The sequence below is a fragment of the Lissotriton helveticus genome, chromosome 6 (assembly GCF_964261635.1).
Source record: "Lissotriton helveticus chromosome 6, aLisHel1.1, whole genome shotgun sequence".
Taxonomy (NCBI): domain Eukaryota; kingdom Metazoa; phylum Chordata; class Amphibia; order Caudata; family Salamandridae; genus Lissotriton; species Lissotriton helveticus.
Genome location: NC_136067.1, coordinates 46,589,029 through 46,608,735, shown reverse-complemented (window position 1 = coordinate 46,608,735; position 19,707 = coordinate 46,589,029). Strand labels below are relative to the sequence as shown.

At 49.7% G+C, this 19,707-nt stretch overlaps 1 protein-coding gene across 7 annotated transcripts in view; it reads left to right on the top strand.

Moving 5' to 3' along the window:
• Positions 1 to 19,707, top strand: part of DNAH8 (dynein axonemal heavy chain 8) — a 10,041,960-nt gene that overhangs the window by 7,503,485 nt on the left and 2,518,768 nt on the right. For all 7 annotated transcript variants that reach the window (XM_078647354.1, XM_078647353.1, XM_078647356.1 and 4 more), the window contains one exon: positions 14,671 to 14,774. In XM_078647354.1, coding sequence (XP_078503480.1) covers positions 14,671 to 14,774 — 104 coding nt within the window. The remainder of the gene's footprint in view (positions 1 to 14,670; positions 14,775 to 19,707) is intronic.

Sequence of the window (19,707 nt, the reverse complement as noted above, 5' to 3'; positions counted from 1 at the left end):
TCTTAGACTTTGTAGGTATAGTAAAGCCATAAAGAGTACATGGTCTGGGAGTTGGCTTTATTAAAATCTGTGAAGATTGGTAGCAAACTTCTCAGCACATTGAACCCACACTGATGCCAGTGTGGGATTTAATGTAAAATGCTCACAGAGGGTATCTTAGAGGTGCCCCCTGAAAAACGACCAGCTTTGGTGTTGTTCCTGAATGGCTCCCACCTTTCGCCACTACCTAAGGGTTTTTGGACCCTTAGGTAGAGATCCTTTGCTCTCTGGGTACAGAAACAAAGTCCATCCTGGGCAGAGTTGTCAGGCCTTCTCCCCCAGGATGGGCTGGGTCCACAATATGGGAAGCCTCAAAGGCCTGCCTCTTGCTTCCCCCAGCAACTGTCTCCCACCGATTCTGAAACCCACGTTGGAGGAGAGAATTGGTGGGAAAACTGAGCTAGCAGGAGAGGTGTGCCCACCTTTGCCAACCCCACCCCTCAAGTGGGGGGGTGAGGTGAAGCACACATCTCAGTCATCTCCATCTTGGAGATGAGGGGACCCAAGCAATTAGGAAGAGGATCATGCCCCCTCGCACTGGAGGCTGGCATAATAGGAGGTGTACTCACCCTAAGGAGGGTACTCATTGGTCCTGACCTGCACACCCCTTTAATGCACCTAAATTTAGTATTTAGGTGCGAACCTGAACCTTGCTTACTCAGATTTGAGGAAGAAAGAAGAAGGACTGAAGAGCCATGCTGAATAAGGAAGAAGAGGACACTTACTGCTTTGGCCCTAGCCCTTCCGGCCTGTCCCGAATCCAACCAGTCTACAGCGAGAAACCCAGCGTGTCCAGCAGCCCCTTCAAACCCCGGAGGACCTGCCCTGAACTCCTCTAACAGACTCTGTCTCCTGTGAGTACCAGATTTGCTCATGTAAATACTCATCAACAGAATCCAGATCCAGGTGGCTCTGCGATTTTGCACCACTCTGCACCCGACGCTCACGGCAACAGTCCGAGTGGCCAAACACCACAAGGAGATCTCCCCATCGATCCTGATCTGGGATCTGGTGACCACGACCTTCCTCAAGCTTAAAGACAATGCCTGCAGCCTCAACCTAAAGGGTGCCCCAGTCTGCATCCAGAGCTGTTAGGATGAAACCAACGCCAAAAGACACCCCTGCACCCGACGCCCCACAGCCTTGGGTGGACCAACCGACGGTGTCCAGGCATCCCTCAAGAACCCAACCTACCTCTCCACCTGGCGGTCGCCTTCAGGAAGTCTCCCTGCCCGAGCCTGCAGCATTCTTGCCTAACTGAAGGTCTCCCTGGAAGTCACTGGGTCCTCGACGTCTTCTTGACACACTGCTCTTTTCCACCCCTGTGCACTGGTGGTGCAGCTCTTGTTCTGCTTATTGGCTGCTGTAGCGCTGACCTTAACCCCAGGAGCTTTGCTCCCTCACTGTGTAACCTGCTCATACGCGCACCTGACCGAAGGCCCTCTTAGCCCCATTGGTTAACGTTGGCCCCCTGCGCTCTTCACCCGGCGGCCCCAGTGCCGCTGGTGGTGCAAATTGAGTGCGTACCTAGACCTTGGGGAACCTTGGTCCTAACCACCAAAAATCTCACTCATAAGTTGTTTACTTACCTGAGAACCGTTAATCCTTTTGCTCCCAAAGGAACCAATTTTATGAGTTTTGTTCCTAAAAATGTTGTCGAGTTGAACTTTTGCATGAAAGAAAAAGTAACTAAACTGCAAACCTTAAAAAGCTTTTCTTGTATTGTGAGATCCCTGGCGTGGTATCTGGGCATACAACCCCAAGTAGTCGATGTAATCTAAAAAGTAATACAAAAGTATTCCAAGAGTAATTACTGTGTGATTTGAACTGTTTCTGAATCATATACAAACCTGTAACGATTGCAAATTGAACCACAACTGCATTTCCTTGTAAAGTCTTGCATTTGAGAGTATATTTCACATACCTGTGCCAAGTCCTACTTGGTTGTACCAATAAAACATAAGTATACCTTTTTTATACTTATCAAATTAGTCTGGAATCTGTCTCTGAGTGAGTCTGATCAATCCTGATTGAGTGAATACAATAAATGCTTAACACACCCTCTGGACAAGTCTTACTGCTCGCCCACACTACCACAAAGAGAGCTGTTAGTACTTACCTAATTTAACCTCGGCTATACCTCTGGGGACTCCCTGGACTCTGTGCACACTATACCTTACTTTGGTATAGTATATAAAGAGCCAACTTCCTACAGTTTGGACATGCGCGACTTGCTGGGCAGAAGGGTTTTGATGATGGTGGCATTTAGATGCCACTCCTGGCTGAGTACATCTAGCTTTATAGGGGATGTCCGGGCTTCCTTCATGGACATGCCCTTTGATGGCAACCGTCTCATCGGGGACAAAGCAAACTTGGTGCTGGAGCGCTTTAAGGACTTGCAGGCTACAACCAAGTCCTTGGGCCTCTCAGTTTCCCTGCGTACTTATCGCCCCTTTCGTGGCTACTTATCTGAATAAAACAAGACCAAAATTACAAAAATCTAACATACACAAACAAAGGTTCAAAATATTTCAGTCCATAGGAAACTATGGATACATCCCTTTTTATCACACAGTACCTGGGATGCATAAAAATCAAAGATGAAAACAGTTGCAGGAAATATGAGGCACCAGAAAAGCAAAGCGATGCGATGATTCATTTATCCCAGGCGAGGTGATGCGTCGATTCCTTACTGCCAGGGAAGGTGATGCGCTGATTCGTTACTGCAGCACAGGGGAGCCGATGCATAGAATCCTTACTGTCAGGGGAGGTGATGTGTCGTTCTCCGAACACACGGCCTAGGTTCCTTAACGCTGGGCTACGTTGATAAAGAATTTGTCGCACAGGTGTGTTGCACGGAAAATCCATATGCTCAAGGTCGATGTGGCAGCGGCGACACTGGAGCTGCATCAATTTTCCAACCATGAAGCACGTGATGCATCAATTTCTTCTGCCTCATAGAAGGGCCTGGTTCTTAGTCAGAGTGGGTGCCTTGAATGTCAGAGACACAGTGCTCAGTACGTGGGCTGCAGTGATTTTTCAACAGGACGGCAGGGACTGCGTTAATTCTTCAGCCGTACCACGGCGATGCATTGGGTTTTTAACCGCATAGTAAGACTGCGTCAGGAAAAACAGGTGCTGGAGGTCGATGCTTTGATTTTCTCAGTCCTTTCCAGCAAAACCACTTCCAAGTTCCCAGAACGGAAATTGGCACCCCTTGGCATATCAGAACTTCTAGCAGATGAAGTCTTTGATGGCTCTGAGAGTTCTTAACGGTAGGTAAGCACACACAAGCCCTTGGAGAACTTTGGCACACCAGATGTAAAAAGCTAAGTCCAGTTCTTTTACTGCCCAATACAGAAGCAGCAAGCATTAGGCCAACTTAGCAAAGTACACAGCAAAGTGGCAGTCCCTCCTGACAGCTTCTGCAGCTCTTCTTCTTGGGAGAATGTCCTCTTAGTCGAGAAGTGTTCTGAAGTTATGGTGTCACTGCTCCAGTACTTATATCACTTTCTGCCTTTATCAAACTTTAGACCCATCTCTTTGCTTCCATTCCTGGGCAAAATCCTGGTGACCTATATCACTTCCTGTCTTTCCACTTTTATCGAAGCTAATCACCTCCCACCGCTAACCAGGCCGGTTTCTGCCCTGCTCACTCCACGGAGTCCGTTGTTCTCTCTGTGGTGGATGAGCTCAAGAGGAGTGCTGACATCAATTCTCCTCAGGCCTTGGTCCTCCTCGATCTGCCCGCCGCCTTCGACACGGTCGACCATTCCATCCTCCTTGACCGTGTCGGGGGCGCCGGCGTTCGGGGATCGACTCTGGCCTGGCTGACCTCCTTTTTGGCAGACCGCACCCTCCAGGCCGTTAGACTGGAGGGTTTTTCCGCCCCCACTTGTCTAGTCTCCTGCGGGGTGCCCCAGGGCTCGTCTCTCTCCCCCCTCCTTTTCAACCTCTATATACACCTCCTTATTGCTGCTCTGCAGGAAATGGAGGTCACGGTGTATAATTAACCCGATGACCTTCAGCTCATTTTTAACCTTTCCTTCTCTCCTGATTCTATTCTCAAGTTCCCTTCCACCCTGACATTCATCTACGACTGGATGAATCTTAATCAATTAAAACTGAACCCTGATAAGACGGAGTTGGTCCTGATCGGTGGCCCTTCTAACCCTTGGACTCCTGCCTTCTGGCCCCCTGCCCTTGGTTCTCCCCCTTTACCCTCCGCCTCTGTGAAAACCCTGGGCATTAAAGTCAGTCAAGACCTCTCTATGCGTCCCCAGATCAGCTCAGTAGTTTCATCTTGCTTCCTGACCCTCAGAATGATCCGCAAAATTTCCCGTCTCTTTTCTGCTGAAGCCCTCAAACTTATCATCTTGGCCATGATTTTATCTCGCCTGGACTATGGCAACGGCCTGTTTGTTGGTATTCCCGCATACGAGCGCCGTCGCTTGCAGCTTATCCAAAACCAGGCAGCCCGCCTCATGTACAGACTTCAGAAATTCCAATACATCTCTCCCCTGCTATAGGCCCTTCGCTGGCTTCCCATCTTGGAACGCTCCCTATTCAAGATGGTCTGCCTGATCTTTTTGTCATTGGCCGGTACGGCTCCTGACTTCATTAGATCAAAGATCAGGTCCTGTGTCCCTAGCAGAAGCCTTCGCTCCTCTACCCAGCTTCTCCTTAGCGTACCTCACTACCGCAGGAAAAAACTTGGTGGTTCTAGCTTTTCTACCCTTGCCCCCCTTTTCTGGAACACACTTCCCTTCACCATTAGATCCATTTCCATCTACATGGACTTTCGTAAAGCTCTCAAAACCCACCTCTTCACTCTAGCTTACCCACTGTAGTTCCTCCCCTGCTACCCTAAGGTTAGTTTCTCTGCAGTGCCAAGAAACCGTTTGGTAGTAGAGCGCTTTACAAAAACCTTCAACTTCAACTTCAAAGTAGGCAAACATCAAAGAAATCTCTCTTTAGTGCTCAAGACCCTGCCTTTCCCTGACCTGGCACTAGGCACACTACAGAGGGAGGAGACAGCTTTGAGTGAGGATTGGCACAACCCTATTCAGTTGTCACTGACAACTCTTCCCACCACTCAAGCTCAGGAAGACCCATCAGGCTGGTGATTGGCCTCAGGAAATGCAGGGAACTCCTCATCTCTCTTTGTGTGACTGTCTAGAGTGAATGCACAAACAGTCCAAATGTCACCCTCCCTCAGATGTGGATGCCACAGGCAGAGGCACAGAATGGTAAAGCAAGATAATTTTCACTTTCTGAAAGTGGCATTTTCAAATATGCAATCTAAAAACCTACTTCACTAAAAGATGTATTTTAAAATTGTGAGTTCAGGGACCCCAAACTCCAAATCTCTATCTCTTCCCAATTGGAAGTTGAGGGGTTACAAATAGGCCTGGGTGGAGCTTGCAGAGTTTCACTCCGCGGAATTCCACGGAGCCACCAAAGAACTCCCCGAGACTCCACAGAGTTCTGCGAGCAGGCAGAGTAAATGTTGATTAACTCGAGGTGAACTAATTTTGTGCTCTGTGACTCCAGAGCATTTAAGTCATCAGTCCCATCAACAAGCATGTTGCTAATAATGCCTTGGGACAGGAGAAGGGAGTTGTTTAGAGAGAAATAAAATGCCAAGACATAGCATCAATTAGTATACAAGCTGTCTTGCTGAGTAGCAAAACAACTAGACAATGTCTCACTCGTCATCTGGAAGAGCTCGGAATATAACTATCTCCTGCTGCTTGCATTTCCTCCTGCTCCCTCCCTCTGCACACCTACCTCCTAACAAACTGCTTGCTGCAGAGACGGCTGAACATTTGGGGCAGATTCACTAAAGTATTTCCTCCATTTGTGTCTGTGCCAATCGCTAGTCCAAACCACGAACGACAACACATACAAACCAGATCAAAGAGCTGTGAGACCATAGAAATTTAGTTTTAGCACGCAACAATGTCCATTAGAGTATGATTGCATGCAGTCTGGCATAGCTGGTGAATGAAAATATCCCTTTTAATTTCATTTGAATTATTGTAGCCATCCATCAGTTTCAGTGTACAGTGGTGTTATGTTATGTTAAATACATTTATTAAGCGCAACGGTTACCCCTGGTTGTACTGGCGCTTCACCCAAACAGACATATAGCAAGATGACAAGCAGTCCCTAACTGCTAAAGAGTCATGTTTTCAGTGCCTTTCTGAATGACATGTGGTTTGATGGCTTCTGTGTGCTGGACCAACAGCTTCAGGCCTAGTGGGAGGACCAACAGCTACCCTTCTCCATCGCATGGTCTTCAGCCACATAAAATTAAAGGAGGGACAAGACGGACTGGGCCCAGCCACTGGGACTCAGATTTCGAAATCTACATGCATTTCTTAGAATGACTGTTAGACCTGGCACCATTGGCGTGGGTTTCCCTTCCATTTTTGCTGTTGCCTCATTTGTTTTTGCTGGTGTTAGATGCTTTGGGCACTGTGCTACTGCTGTCCAGTGCCACAGTGCAAGTGCTCCCTATTGTAAATTGATGTATGGATTAGTGATTCCATGTTTGGCTATTTGGTTTACTTGTTAGACCCTAGTTGTAGGAGAGTAGGGTTTGCTTCCTATGGTCACCCCCACTTTTTTGCTGTGATTTTCTGGTTTTTCGACTTTAGTGTGGCTGTGGGCCTGCTAATCAGAACCACAGCCCAGCTGTTCTCTCTCTAAATTGATACCATGTACTTTAGGTACATACCTGATTGGGTATTGGGTCACGTTTGTGAGCCCCTGTATAGTGTACCATAGGTACCCAGGGCATAGGTGCACCCAAGGCCTACCAGGGGCTGCAGCATGTATTATGCCACCCCTGGCTGGCCATCCAAACGGACACCACAGGCTGATCACTCAGCTTGGGTAAGGTGGTGTAATCACCCCTTACTTAGATATAGTATATCTATATCTTCCTTATATATAGACACATATGCACCTTAAAGTCACTCCTATGGTAGGCCTTGACAATCCTGGAGGCAGAGTGTTTGGTTTTATGTGAGAGGGTGCCCTAGCATGAGCTGAGCCCCTCTGCAGCTTTCGGAACCATCTCCTTATAGCTCTTCTATGATATAGCCATACCATATACTCTTAAGTGCATTATAATCCTCGCGGTTAATGCTAACTTTGGGTTGGCTTTATCAAAACATGTCGTGTAAGGTGTCAATCTGAAAAATACAGGTTAGTATTAGATACCTTACCTTAGAATACCCCCAGGCGTCAGAATGGATCTGGAAACTTTTGCGTAACAGTACCCTTGCGTGTCGGTAGGCGTCGTCTGCGGCTCCGCGTCCGTCGTCGGCGTCGTTGGCGCCCGGATGACGTCGCCGGAGTACGATGACAAGTCGTGCCCCGACTGCCGAGCCTTGACGTCGAAGGCTAGACGGAAGCGGTTCCGCAAGCGCCTCGAGCTCCGGCAGTCCGGAAGGAGTTTGAGGGACCGGTCGCGGGGCCGGAGTCATCACGGCTCGTAGGATCGACACCACACCTCGAGTTCCAAGTCCTCAGGTTAGAGGCACAAGAAGTCGAAGAGGCGACATCGCTCCTCCGACTCCCCCCGTCGCTCGCGCGATACGTCCGGGGGTAGGGTGACACTGCCCATGCGGCTCCGCTGGTGCCGCTGACGTCGCAGCCTGCTCCATACCTGCCGGTCCCTGGGCAGAACGCGACGCCGGGGGGGATTGAGGCCTTCGTCGTGGCCATGAGGTCGCTCACTCCTCCGTCGGGTTCCGCGCCTTTGGGCCAAGCGGCCCCGACTGGGAGCCCAAGCGGGCCGGGGGCTTCGGCCCCAGCGCCGTCGGGTGCTTCGACCCCGGCGCCGTCGGCGACTTCGGTCCCAACGCCGCAGGACCCCGCTGGATCTGGATCCGTTTCGTTGCCGGTCGACCATACGACCTCGCCGGCGCCGGCTCCTGGGGTGTCGCCCCCGGCGCCGAACACGGTCGACGCCGTCCCCAGTCCCCCCCTCGGTCCGGTTCCGACGCCGGAGCGGCGTCGCTCGACCCCGTTTTTGACGCCGATGGGAGATTTCTTCTTCTATAATCCGGCCCCATCTTTTGACCCTGAGTACCAGGAGATGGGTGGCGAGGAGGATTGGGAGGGGTCTGAGGACCCTCTGGCATGGGAGTGCCAGTCTTATCAGGACTGGGCAGGTGAGCTTGGGGACGCCAGTGGTCTGGACACTTCGCCAGACACTGGTTTTGTCTCCCCTCCACCTTGGCTATGGCGGAAGGGGCAGCCTATAGTTTGGTGTTGACGTGGGCGGCCAAGGCCTTATCCCTTGAACTCCCCGTTGCGGCCATGAGGACTAACCTCCTCACTGAGGTCCTTAAACCGCAAGCAAGCTCTGCGGAGCCTCTGTTGCCATTGAATGAGGCCTTGTCGGACGTTCTTCTGGGCACCTGGTCCAGGCCCGCTACAGGTCCCCTGTATATAGGATTGTGGCCAGACGCCACCGCTCAGCTCCGGGTGACCCTTGCTTCCTGTCCAACCACCCCACCCCGAAAGTCTAGTCATCCAGGCCTCTAACTCCCAGACCACATTCCCAACGGCTCCCCCGATCGGGAATCCAAGAGGTACGAACAGTATGGCAAAAAGATGTTCTCCTCCCTGAGTTTGGGGTTGCGGTCAGTTAACACCGCGTGCCTCTTGGGCCGTTATACCCACTATCTGTGGGACACAGTCGGGGCCGTGCTGCCACAATGTCCGGAGGAGGCCCAGACTAAACTCGTCCAAGCCCTTGCAGAGGATCAAGATGCGGCACGGTACTTCATCAGATGTGGGCGGGATACAACAAACTCGCTGGGTAGAGCGATGGCAACGACAGTAGCGATTCGTTGCAACGCCTGGCTGAGGTCCGCCAACTTTTCGGCTGATGTCCAAAACACTCTTATGGACATGCTGTTTGATGGCCGTCGCCTCTTTGGCGACAAGGCAGGCAGTACGCTTGAGTGCTTTAAGGACTCCAGGGCTTCGACCAAGTGCTTGGACCTTTTGGCCTCGCGCCAGCAATCTGCTGCCTTTTCCCCTTTCGTGGCCACGTAAGGGGCGCCTCCACACGTCCTGCCAGCCACGGGCCGCAGACTAACATCCAACGCGGTGGCCGATGTGATAACCGCCGTGGTGGTGCCCGGGGACAACGGCGAGGCCAGTCCACATCCACCCCCTGCAGCATCCGCCTCAAAGCCCTCCTAGTCCGAGCTTTCAGGCCCACGAGACGCCAGTGTGGGGCAGGGTTCGCCATCACCTCCTCCACTGGCGCAACATCACATCGGACAGATGGGTGCTGCAAATCGTCCGTAGGGGCTACTCCCTCCCCTTCGAGGCGACCCCTCCAGCCATGCCACCGCAGTACCACCGCGTGTCGGGGGATCACTTGAATCTTCTGCGGGAGGAAGTTACGGCACTCTTGGCTAAGGGGGCCATTGAGCGCGTTCCTGGGCCAGAAGTAGGGTGTGGTTGTTACTCCCACTACTTTCTGGTTCCCAAGAAGGGCAAAGGGGGCCTACACCCTATCTTGGACCTCCGGAACGTCAACGGCTTCCTCCGGAAGGAGAAGTTCTAAATGCTGACACTGGCTCAAGTCTTAGCTGGCCTGGACCCAGGAGACTGGATGGTAGTGTTGGACTTGCAGGACGCTTATTTCCACATCCCCGTCCTGCCGGCCCACCGGCGCTACCTGCGGTTCACGGTTGGCCATGAGCACTTTCAGTTTACCGTGCTCCCCTTCGGCCTTACCAGCGTGCCACGGGTGTTCATGAAAGTGATGGCGGTGGTCGCAGCTAATCTGCGCAGGTCAGGGGTTTCAGTCTTCCCCTACCTCGACGACTGGTTGTTATAGGCGGGCTCGCCCCAGACAGTCGTCAGCCACCTCCAGACGACGGCAGACCTCCTGCACCAGCTGGGGTTCTCCATCAGCGTGCCAAAGTCACACCTGTGCCCCTCTCAGAAGCTCCTCTTCATCGGAGCAGTTCTCGACTCTGCGCAATTTCGGGTTTATCCACCCGAACAGCGGGTTTGGGATATTCAGGCTCTGATTCCTCTCTTCCAGCCTTTATCCCGGATCTCGGTCAGGTTGACCCTGCCGATTCTGGGGCTGATGGCCTCCTGCATCCTTCTGGTGCATCACGCCCGGTGGCGGATGCGGGCTCTGCAGTGGGACCTGAAGTTTCAGTGGGCCCAGCATCAGGGCACCCTCTCCGACCATGTCCTGATCTCAGAGGGCACTGCGAGACAGCTGCAGCGGTGGCTCACCGACCGCGATTGGGTCAGCGGCAGATCCCTCTCCCTTCCCCACACGGAGCACGTAGTTGTGACGGATGCGTCCCTCCAGGGCTGGGGAGGCCACATGGGAGAGGCGGAGATCAGAGGCATCTGGTCTCCGGCGGAGTCCCGGCTCCATATCAACCTTTTGGAGCTGCGGCGATTCGTCTAGCACTGAAGGTGGTTCAACACCTGGCAGGTACTCCGAATGCCAGGGTGGACGAGCTCAGCCGTCGGTGCATTATGGATCACGAATGGCATCTGAACTCGGACGTGGCGCAAGGCCTCTTTCAGCAGCGGGGAGAGCCTTGGTTAGATCTATTCGCCACAGAAGAGAAAGCGCAATGTCATCAGTTCTGCGCGTTGGAATTTCCAAGGCGGCACTCGCTCGGAGACGCTTTTCGTCGCGAGTGGAGTTGCGGTCTGTTGGTCGCCTTTGTGCCTATACCACTTCTGCCCAGGGTGCTGAAGAAGATCAAGGGCGACGGGGCGCAAATCATCCTTGTGGCTCCGGACTGGGCACGAAGGTAATGGTATCCAGAGCTACTCAGTATGTCAGTCGATCCCCCGGTTCGTCTGCCTCTTCAGGAGGACCTTCTGTCACAGCAGCAGGGGATGGTCCTTCACCCGAACCTGTCCAGTCTCCACCTACAAGCTTGGAGATTGAGCAGCGACAGTTGAGGCCATTTGACTTGCCTCCTGAAGTCTGTAATGTCATTCTTGCAGCCAGGCGTCCCTCCACAAAATCGGTATACGCCTGCAGGTGTAACAGATTTGTGGCATGGTGCACAGCAAAGGCTGTGTATCCACTCTCTGCACCCCTTTCTGAAGTTCTCCTCTTCCTTCTCTCTCTTGCCCAGCAGGGCTCTGCTCGGGGCACTATCAAGGGCTACCTTTCTGCCCTTTCAGCCTTTCTAAGGCTGCCTGATCAACCTTCTTTGTTCAAGTCCCCTATTGTAAATCGTTTTCTGAAGGGCATCACACACATGTTCCCTCCTGTTCTGTTTGTGATGCCTCAGTGGGACTTGAACCTTGTTCTTATGTTTCTGATGTGCTCACCCTTTGAGCCACTTCACAACTGCACTCTCCGCCTTCTTACTCTGAAGACTGCTTTCCTGGTTGCCATCACCTCTGCCAGGAGAGTGAGTGAGCTCCAGGCTCTTTCATCTACACCCCCTTTCCTTTCTGTCCATCCGGACAAGGTTGTGTTGCGGACAAGGCCTTCTTTCCTGCCCAAGGTTGTCACGGCCTTCCACATCGGGCAGTCTATCACCTTGCCCACCTTCTTTCCGCCACCGCATACCTCTAAAGAGGAAGAGCGGCTCACCGTCTGGACCCAAAATATGCGCTCTCTTTCTACTATCTGGATCGCACATGCCAGTTCCAGGTGGATGACCAACTCTTTGTTGGTTACGTGGGCACTAAGAAGGGTAAGGCGGTGCACAAGCAGACCATCTCTCGGTGGATCATCTTGTGTATCCAGGCATGTTACTCCTTGGCTAAAAAGGAGCCCCCTGTTGTATTGCGGGCTCAATCCACTCGGGCCACGGCGACTACAATTGCCCTGGGCCGGGGAGTGCCCTTGCAGGACATTTGCCAGGCAGCTACGTGGGCCTCGCTGCACACGTTTGCAAGACACTATTGCCTGGACAGTCAAGTCCGGAGGGATGGCTTCTTTGGCCGTTCCGTCCTCCAGGACTTTCTGGTGTGATTATTGGTTTGCAGACCCACCACCGGGGTTGGTATTGCTGGAGTATCTATTCTAAGGTAAGGAATCTATCACTAACGTGTCTCTTTCAGATGCACAAGTTACTACTTGTGTAACGATATATCTGTAAGAGACATTAGTTAATGATAGATTCCTTACCGACCCACCCATCCTCCCCGTTCTGCGAACCGATATCTAGGGTTAAGGTCATCCCCTGTCAGGGCCCTAGTTTCAATGGCACCTGTGTTGATTTTTAACATGGCACTACGTTTCTGGTGCGGAAAAGCTGTGTCTAAGAACTGACGTCAGCACGCGGAGGCGGCGTCTAAGTACTCCGACGATGTCATCACGGCGCCCACGACGCCGACTTCGGACGCGGAGCCGCAGACGACGCCTACCGACGCGCAAGGGTACTGCTACGAAAAAATTTCCGGATCCAGTCTGACGCCTGGGGATATTCTAAGGTAAGGAATCTATCACTAACTAATGTCTCTTACAGATATATCGTTACACAAGTAGTAACTTGTGCAATTGGGTGTGGATGGAAAATACTGAGAATAATCAAAGATTAAAAAAAGGCAAATAGGTTATCTAGATTGGGAGGTACCACCTGAGAGAGAGGCTTTGAAGTCCCAAATCAGATAACGTACTTTCTGGTGCAGGTGGCTGACCGCATGTCCTAGGACACAGAAATGGTCAGGTGGTTGAGCGGGTAGTAGGCCATGCTTGACCGCAAAATATAAACAAAGAACATCTTGTAACGTAGATACCTCTAAAAATATATATGAGAGCGGAACTTAAAACAGGTGCTACTATCGCAAGATACGGCTGTGGTTTCATTTGAGCAAGCTTGAAATCTTTCAAAATACTAATCAAGCAACGGTCCAAGATGTACCAACTCGTACCAGCTGGTCCTGCGTATGTGTGTGTGTGTTGGTCTTGCAATTGTGGAAAGTTACTGTACTTGTGGTTGCTCAAGCTACCTCGTTGTGTTCAGTGCAACAGAAATGCATGTATGAAATCATCAGGGCCTAGTGGATTTTATTATCAAAAAATGGTAACATGAGGCGGTGGCCTTTGGCTTAGGCCTATATGCAGGGGGTTCAAGGAATTTGTGGGCTGTCATTTACTGACTGTATGGTGAAAAATGGCCACTTTAGCATATTTTAGATTTTTGCTGGCAGGGCCCACATGAGACCTTCATTCTATTAAGGTCGAACAAAATGCTATGTTGGGAGATCAGATGGTAAAACGTGATCCTGCATCAACTTCACGTTTTTTTGGTATTTGCGCAGCTTTGAGGCTTTGAGCAACTGTGCAGGTCTTTTTGTGGTATTTCATATTATAATAATCTATTTATATGGGTCCTGCACTGGGTTGTCCAGTCTGATATTTTGTTTACAACTCATGGTCCTGACAGACATGTTTTGTGAGTGAAGTGGTCAGGCAGATCTGCTCGGATAGACTTTGTTACTAACATCTCATATCTGACTGCCATTGTGAGATGTAAAGCGGCATGCATAGGTGAAGTAAAGGGAGGATTGCTGTGATGAAACTACTATAGGAAACGCATTATAGGTGTTTCAGCAAGTGGAACTTAAAATATGGAATCTGACTTTGCTTTTGGGAGCTTTGCAGAGAGTTGCACTAGCTGACTGAAGTCACAAAGGGGATTTTCTCTGCAGCTTTCTTAAAGAAGCCATTGTCGATACACTATTACATAGTTTATTTTGTACGCCTTGCCTATTGTTACACATCTACTATAATTGGGTAACCCAGTGCCCCTCAGAACCTGGGTGTGATGATGCAGAGAAATGTTGGTTCTGTTGGGTATAGAATTGCTTTTTTTTATTATTAAATAAGAAACATTAGTGAAAGATACAGTTATTCCAACATTTGTGTCATAGTAGTTAATGGGAAAAATCGGGATGGCCCATTGTTATTCTTTATGTGACAATCAGCCGCATACAGAATGACAATCGGTAGGTGGGGCTGCTCTTGTGCTCAGAGGATGATTGCAAGGTGGCCCCATCAGGGAGCTGAGGCTTCTTGCAGGGGAACAGCTCTGCTCCCTGCAAGGCCCAAAATTACAGACAAAAGGTGTCCCTAAAAGGGATCCTCGCGGACAACGGATGTGAGGTCCAAATTACAGACGGTCCGTGAAATTTATTGGAGTGGTGATCACCCTACCACCACTCCCATGCTCAGCGCCCCATTCCCAGCAGTAACTCTGGCTCCAGCAACTCCTGGGCGTGGGGGCAGCTGCATCTGCGGAGCGGGAGCAGGAACAAGAAGCTACCGGGTCGTTGGACCGCTGGGAATGACCTCAGGGCGAAAGATAACTTGTTCATTTATCCTGGGGCAGTGTATTTAGTGACGTTTCTCTGCTATTTTTAAGGCCACAAACCAATAAGGAAACAATTTCTACTTTTTAGCCAGCGGACGGGTAAATAGAAGAGAAAATTCACTATTTACCCAGCGGTCAGGTGTATAGCCCCTGCCACTAGACAAACATAGCTAGTGACCAACAGAAAATATTTGTGACACAAAATGATGATACACTTATTGTTCTTATTGCTTTCTGGTTTTGTTTTCTTACTTGTAGAATATTTGTTTTCTTGTTGTAGGTCTTGCCAAGCTTTTGGAAGCAAGTGGTTCTATTGCTGTGTTATCTGTAGAGCTCGTAGAAAAGGAAAAAGAATTGGCAGTAGCATCTGAAAAAGCAGATAAAGTGAGTACTAGAGACATACCCCACCTACCAACGTAAATTGCTGGGAATCAGCTGAATTGTGCTCCGTCCTCATAGGAGGAGCGGGCCCCCTCCCACTCACACCCTCCCTCCCCTCTATCCTGGCTGTCAAATCAGTCGCTATCTATGATGTGGGAGGACAGAGCTAGTTAACACCTTCAATGCTAAAGGTATTTTCCTCCTGTGCTGCATTCCCATATTTACCATTGTTCATGACGAGCTAAGCTCGTCATAAGCACCCTAGAGGTATACCTCATGACGAGCTGAGCTCGTCATGAGCATGGATGGAGTTAATGGGAGATGTACCATCTGGTTAGTTTGTGTTATAGTTACTGTACCATAAGACATTACCAACACCTACCATGTCACATCATTGCTTTCTTATATGCATGTCATGTAGTGATCTGTAATTTTCCACCTGTTTTTAAAGAATCTTGTTACTGAACCATCGGCTCCAGACAATTTAAATGTCGATAATTGATGAGACAAATTATACAATGCTTGAATTAATATGTTAAAATCAATAAAAATGGTTAAAAACAAAGTTAGTGTAAGAGGCCCAACAGACTTTAGAAATCTGGTAACTCTTATCAAAGTGTATATGATGGTTATGTCCATGCTTTAGCAATAAGAGGTTTTGAGCATGTGAGCAATTTCATGTAAGAAAACGAGTCTAGTCTAAGCTCTTCAGGCTATCGTATCCTGTCCCTTTTTGCCAGTGAAATTCTTTTACGGTACCTGAGACTGCTCCCTACTATATTAAGCATTTTGATCATTATGATGCATAAATCAATGGGTTAATGAAGAACAATACCTCTTGCTAAGAGGTCAACAGCACTGATGGTCCATTTCACCCAAATTGTACCTACAGAAACAAGATTTTTCCTTCTAAGAATGGTTGCAAATACCGTTCCAAGTTTGTAGGAAAATGTCTCTTTTGGACATGGTTAGCCCCCAATTTGTGCCAGGAAATTTATGTGATTTTGACTGGAAGTGCACAGGGTCCCTGTCAACCAGGGTTTTTGTGCCAGAGCTCCTTCCTTAAACCTGTACCTATTGTTCCCAAATTGGACAACTTCAGTACCCCTTGTAAGTCCCTAGTAAATGGTATCGCTGGTACCTAGGGCATTGGCACTGAAGAGGGACCCCAAGGGTAGCAGAATGAATTGTGCCAAGCTAGGGTCCCCTCGCCAAGGCCCTGCCTGCTGCCATTGCAGACTGGGTGCCTTGGTGCGGACAAAATCCAAAAGTCAACATGGCACACATCCCTGTGCCAATACCACACACACTGCATTGAATATAGGTAAGCCACCCCTTCTATTGCAGGCCTTAGCACTATGTCAGGGTGCACTGAGGGCCCATCTGCAGGAGCAGAGGTGGCTCTTCAACATCCATGTCAATTATTTGGAATTGTAAGTGAACAGGGAAGCCATAGAGAGTACATGGGCTCGACCCTCATCATTGCAAGTTCCTCAGCTGAATGATGGCTTCACTGTATCATGGAATGTTTGCTACCAAACCTCTGGTCTTAATAAACCTGCAGTGATTCCAGCATCAGATTTATTAAAAAATGCACACAGAGGTTCCTTTGTCAGGCGGGAAAATTTGTCAGATGGTGCCGCACTTTATTCCCTATGAATACTTATCTGCATGAGCAGATGTCCCCCTGCAATATCCTTGTTGATTCTTGGGTACTGTAAGGGAACAAGGAAGCCATATAGAGTAGATGGGCTGGACACTCGTCATTACGTGCTCCTCAGCTTCATGATGGCTTCACTGTATTATGGGAAGTTTGGTACCAAAGATCTCATCTTAATAAACCAGCTCTGATTCCACTGTCTGATTTATTATAATTGCACACAGAGGTCTCTTTTAGAAGTGTCCCCTGAAACCTACTGACTTTAAGTGTGCTCCTGACTGGTCTCAACCAGAATGCCATTACTAGACATGTTTCTGGACCCATGGAGTGAGAGCCTCCGCTCTCAGGAGCCAAAAACAATGCCTGGCCTGGGCGGGGGTGCTACACACCTCCTCCAGGCAGAAACAGCTTTCCAGGGCGGGAAACTTCAAAGGTGATGCTGCCTTTGAACTCTGACCCACGCCTCTCCTGCTAGCAGTAGATAGCAACCCCCCTATCCTGACCCCGCTTTCAGCGGGAAGAAAAGAGTAAAAATTAGTTAGATGCAGAGGCTGGTCTCCAGTCAACCTGCACCCTGCTCTCCATGGTGGGGCAGGTGTTGTGGACCCCCCAGATCACTTTCCACCATCTTGAAGATGGGGAAAATAGCCTTTCAGGGTCAGGAGCATGCCCGATCACTTTCCACCATCTTGAAGATGGGGAAAATAACCTTTCAGGGTCAGGAGCATGCCCGTCCCCCACGTGGGGTGAGCACTAAAATGGTGTAGTCACTCCAAAGGGAGGTAGCCCATTTGCTACTACCTTGCACTCCCTTTAACACCCCTAAATATAGTATTTATGTGGCACCCCTGAGCCTTGAATTTCAGATTTGAAGGACACAAGAAGTCCAAGGACAAAGAAGAGCTGCTGACTATGAGAACAGAGAGACTGAACAGGATTTTGTCACAAAACCCTGCCTTCAGCCCAAAGACTCAACAATCACAGAACCCTGTTGCTGAGAGACCTCTACAAACCCCAGGGGCCTTTCAGTACTTTGCCAAATTCCTTAAGAACTCTCTTGGAATAGAGAAGCTACTACCCTGCAACACAGGCAGGAAAACCGCAGCTTCCATCCCCACTGACACCTCAACTGCCCAGAAGAAGGTATTGTAGCACTAAAGCATCAACTCTGCCTCCTCACTAAGTTTGGAGTCACCAGGATCTTCCGGAGCCCACCAGCACCAAACCCGGGGTACAGGACACCTCGCAACCCAAGGCCAACTGCATGAGTCCACGTCAGACTTCAATTTCCTGAAGCCCAAGCACTCATTGAGGGACATCCGCGGTCCTGAGACCCACTCACTGATTGGCTTAGTCGTCCTGCACTAGCCACTCTTAGGTGTTTTTCCCCTGACCGCGACGTGCACTTTGCGCACCAGAGCTTGGATCACCTGTTTGCTCTGCACCAGCCACACCAGCTGGGGAATCTCCAAAATCGTTTGTGCTCCAATGGGCCCCAGGCCCTTGAGACCTCAACACTCAAACAGATTTTATTCATTTTCAGTGTAATACATCTTTTTTATACACATGTTAATGATCAATTATATGGTGTGTTCTGCATTCTTGTTCTAATTGGCAATTTTTATATCAATCAAATACTGTTTATTGCTATTCTTTTCTTGAACATCCCTCAACTAACTACCCCCCTCCCCTCCCTTTACTGCAGGTCCCAATACGATTTCGCTAGGTGCTTTTTCACAGATTAGAATGTTTCACGTTCCTCGTTTCTGAACCATCCGGGGCTCGAGTCGGGGTACCACGTGGGTGGATGGCGGCCCCCCACTTATTTTCCAGGGAGCTTGACAACTGGAGCCACACATTCCCTTTTTGGCCTCTCTGGGGCAAGATAGGAGCTCATCTTGCCCCAGAGAGGCCAAAGAGTGAACGCTGCTCACATGCTGGCGTCTCTGATGCAATCACATCTAAGAGGTGAGCGAGGGGAGGCAATGAGTCTAATGGTGCAAGCCACCTTTTGTGATGTCACTTCCTGTCGTGACATCAGTGTCCCCCCACTTCTGTTTTTTAGGACTTGTGCCCTGGAACCATCCCTACTAGATAATTATTACTGTATCTTTCCCCTGACCGAGCCTAATACTATCATTGAGCGCCTTCCATGACCCCATCTTGTTCATGTCGTGGTGTCAGAGTCCCTTGTTGTGAGTGTTCTGAGGGTGTGGATCCGCCCGAGTCCTGTTCCAGGGAATCTCATTGCCTCCACTAGTGCCTCCCATGCTCTGGCTCGTTTCATTGTTCCTATCCCTCTGCGTGCATTCCTGAGCAGCACCCTACCTTCACATCCCACCCTTGTTTCTGGCTCTCTTTTTCAGTCAGTTATTCCCTCCCACTTACTCCCCCCCCCCCGCGTCTTCCAGTGTTTTGTGTTTTTTTTATTTTTATTTATTTATTTATTTATTTTTCTCTGTCAATTGACCCTGGTTCCCCCACCTAATCCTTGCATAATTGTCTTCGTGGAGTTTAATAATAAACTGCAACAGATAACTAGGGAAACCCATGTCCAAAAGGACCTCCCAAAGTTTGGCACGTGGGATGACATCGAATGCTGTTTTCAAGTCTATGAAAGCCAGGTACAGACTACCCTTGGTAATAGACACTGACTTCCAAAAGACTGCACAGAACCGAAAAACCTGGTCCATCGCTCCTACATTGCGCCTAAACCCCGCCTGGAAGTGGGTCAAGATGTCCTCTTCTATTAGCCATGACTCTATCTGGTTTATGATGACCCTGCCAACTACCTTTTGAATGGTATCGATTAGGCTTATTGGTCTGTAGTTGGCAGGGTCCTCTCTATCACCTCTCTTGTATATGTTGATAACCTCCGCACCCTTCCAGGATTCAGGGACAGGGTGGCCATTCTGGATTAGATTCATTAAGCAGGATATAAGGTCTGCCCATAATGTGGGGTCGTGCAGTAGCAGGTCCCCCGGCAGGCTCTGGGCCAGCCGCCTTCCCTAGTAATATTTTTAAAATAGCGTCCTGAGCTTCTCGCGGGGAGAAAGGCTCTTCCTTAGTACCTAACTCCATGCCGGGCTTGCTCTCGATTTACCCTAACTGGGGATTTTAGATTACCTTCGGCACTGTCCTCGCAATACAACCTTAAAAAATGGGAGTACCATTGATGTTCATTTATGTGATTTAAAATCTGCTCTGCCCCCCTTCTATCAAGAGCATTGATCAATTTCCAAAAAATTATAGAATTTTTCCCACAGGCTGCAGCCT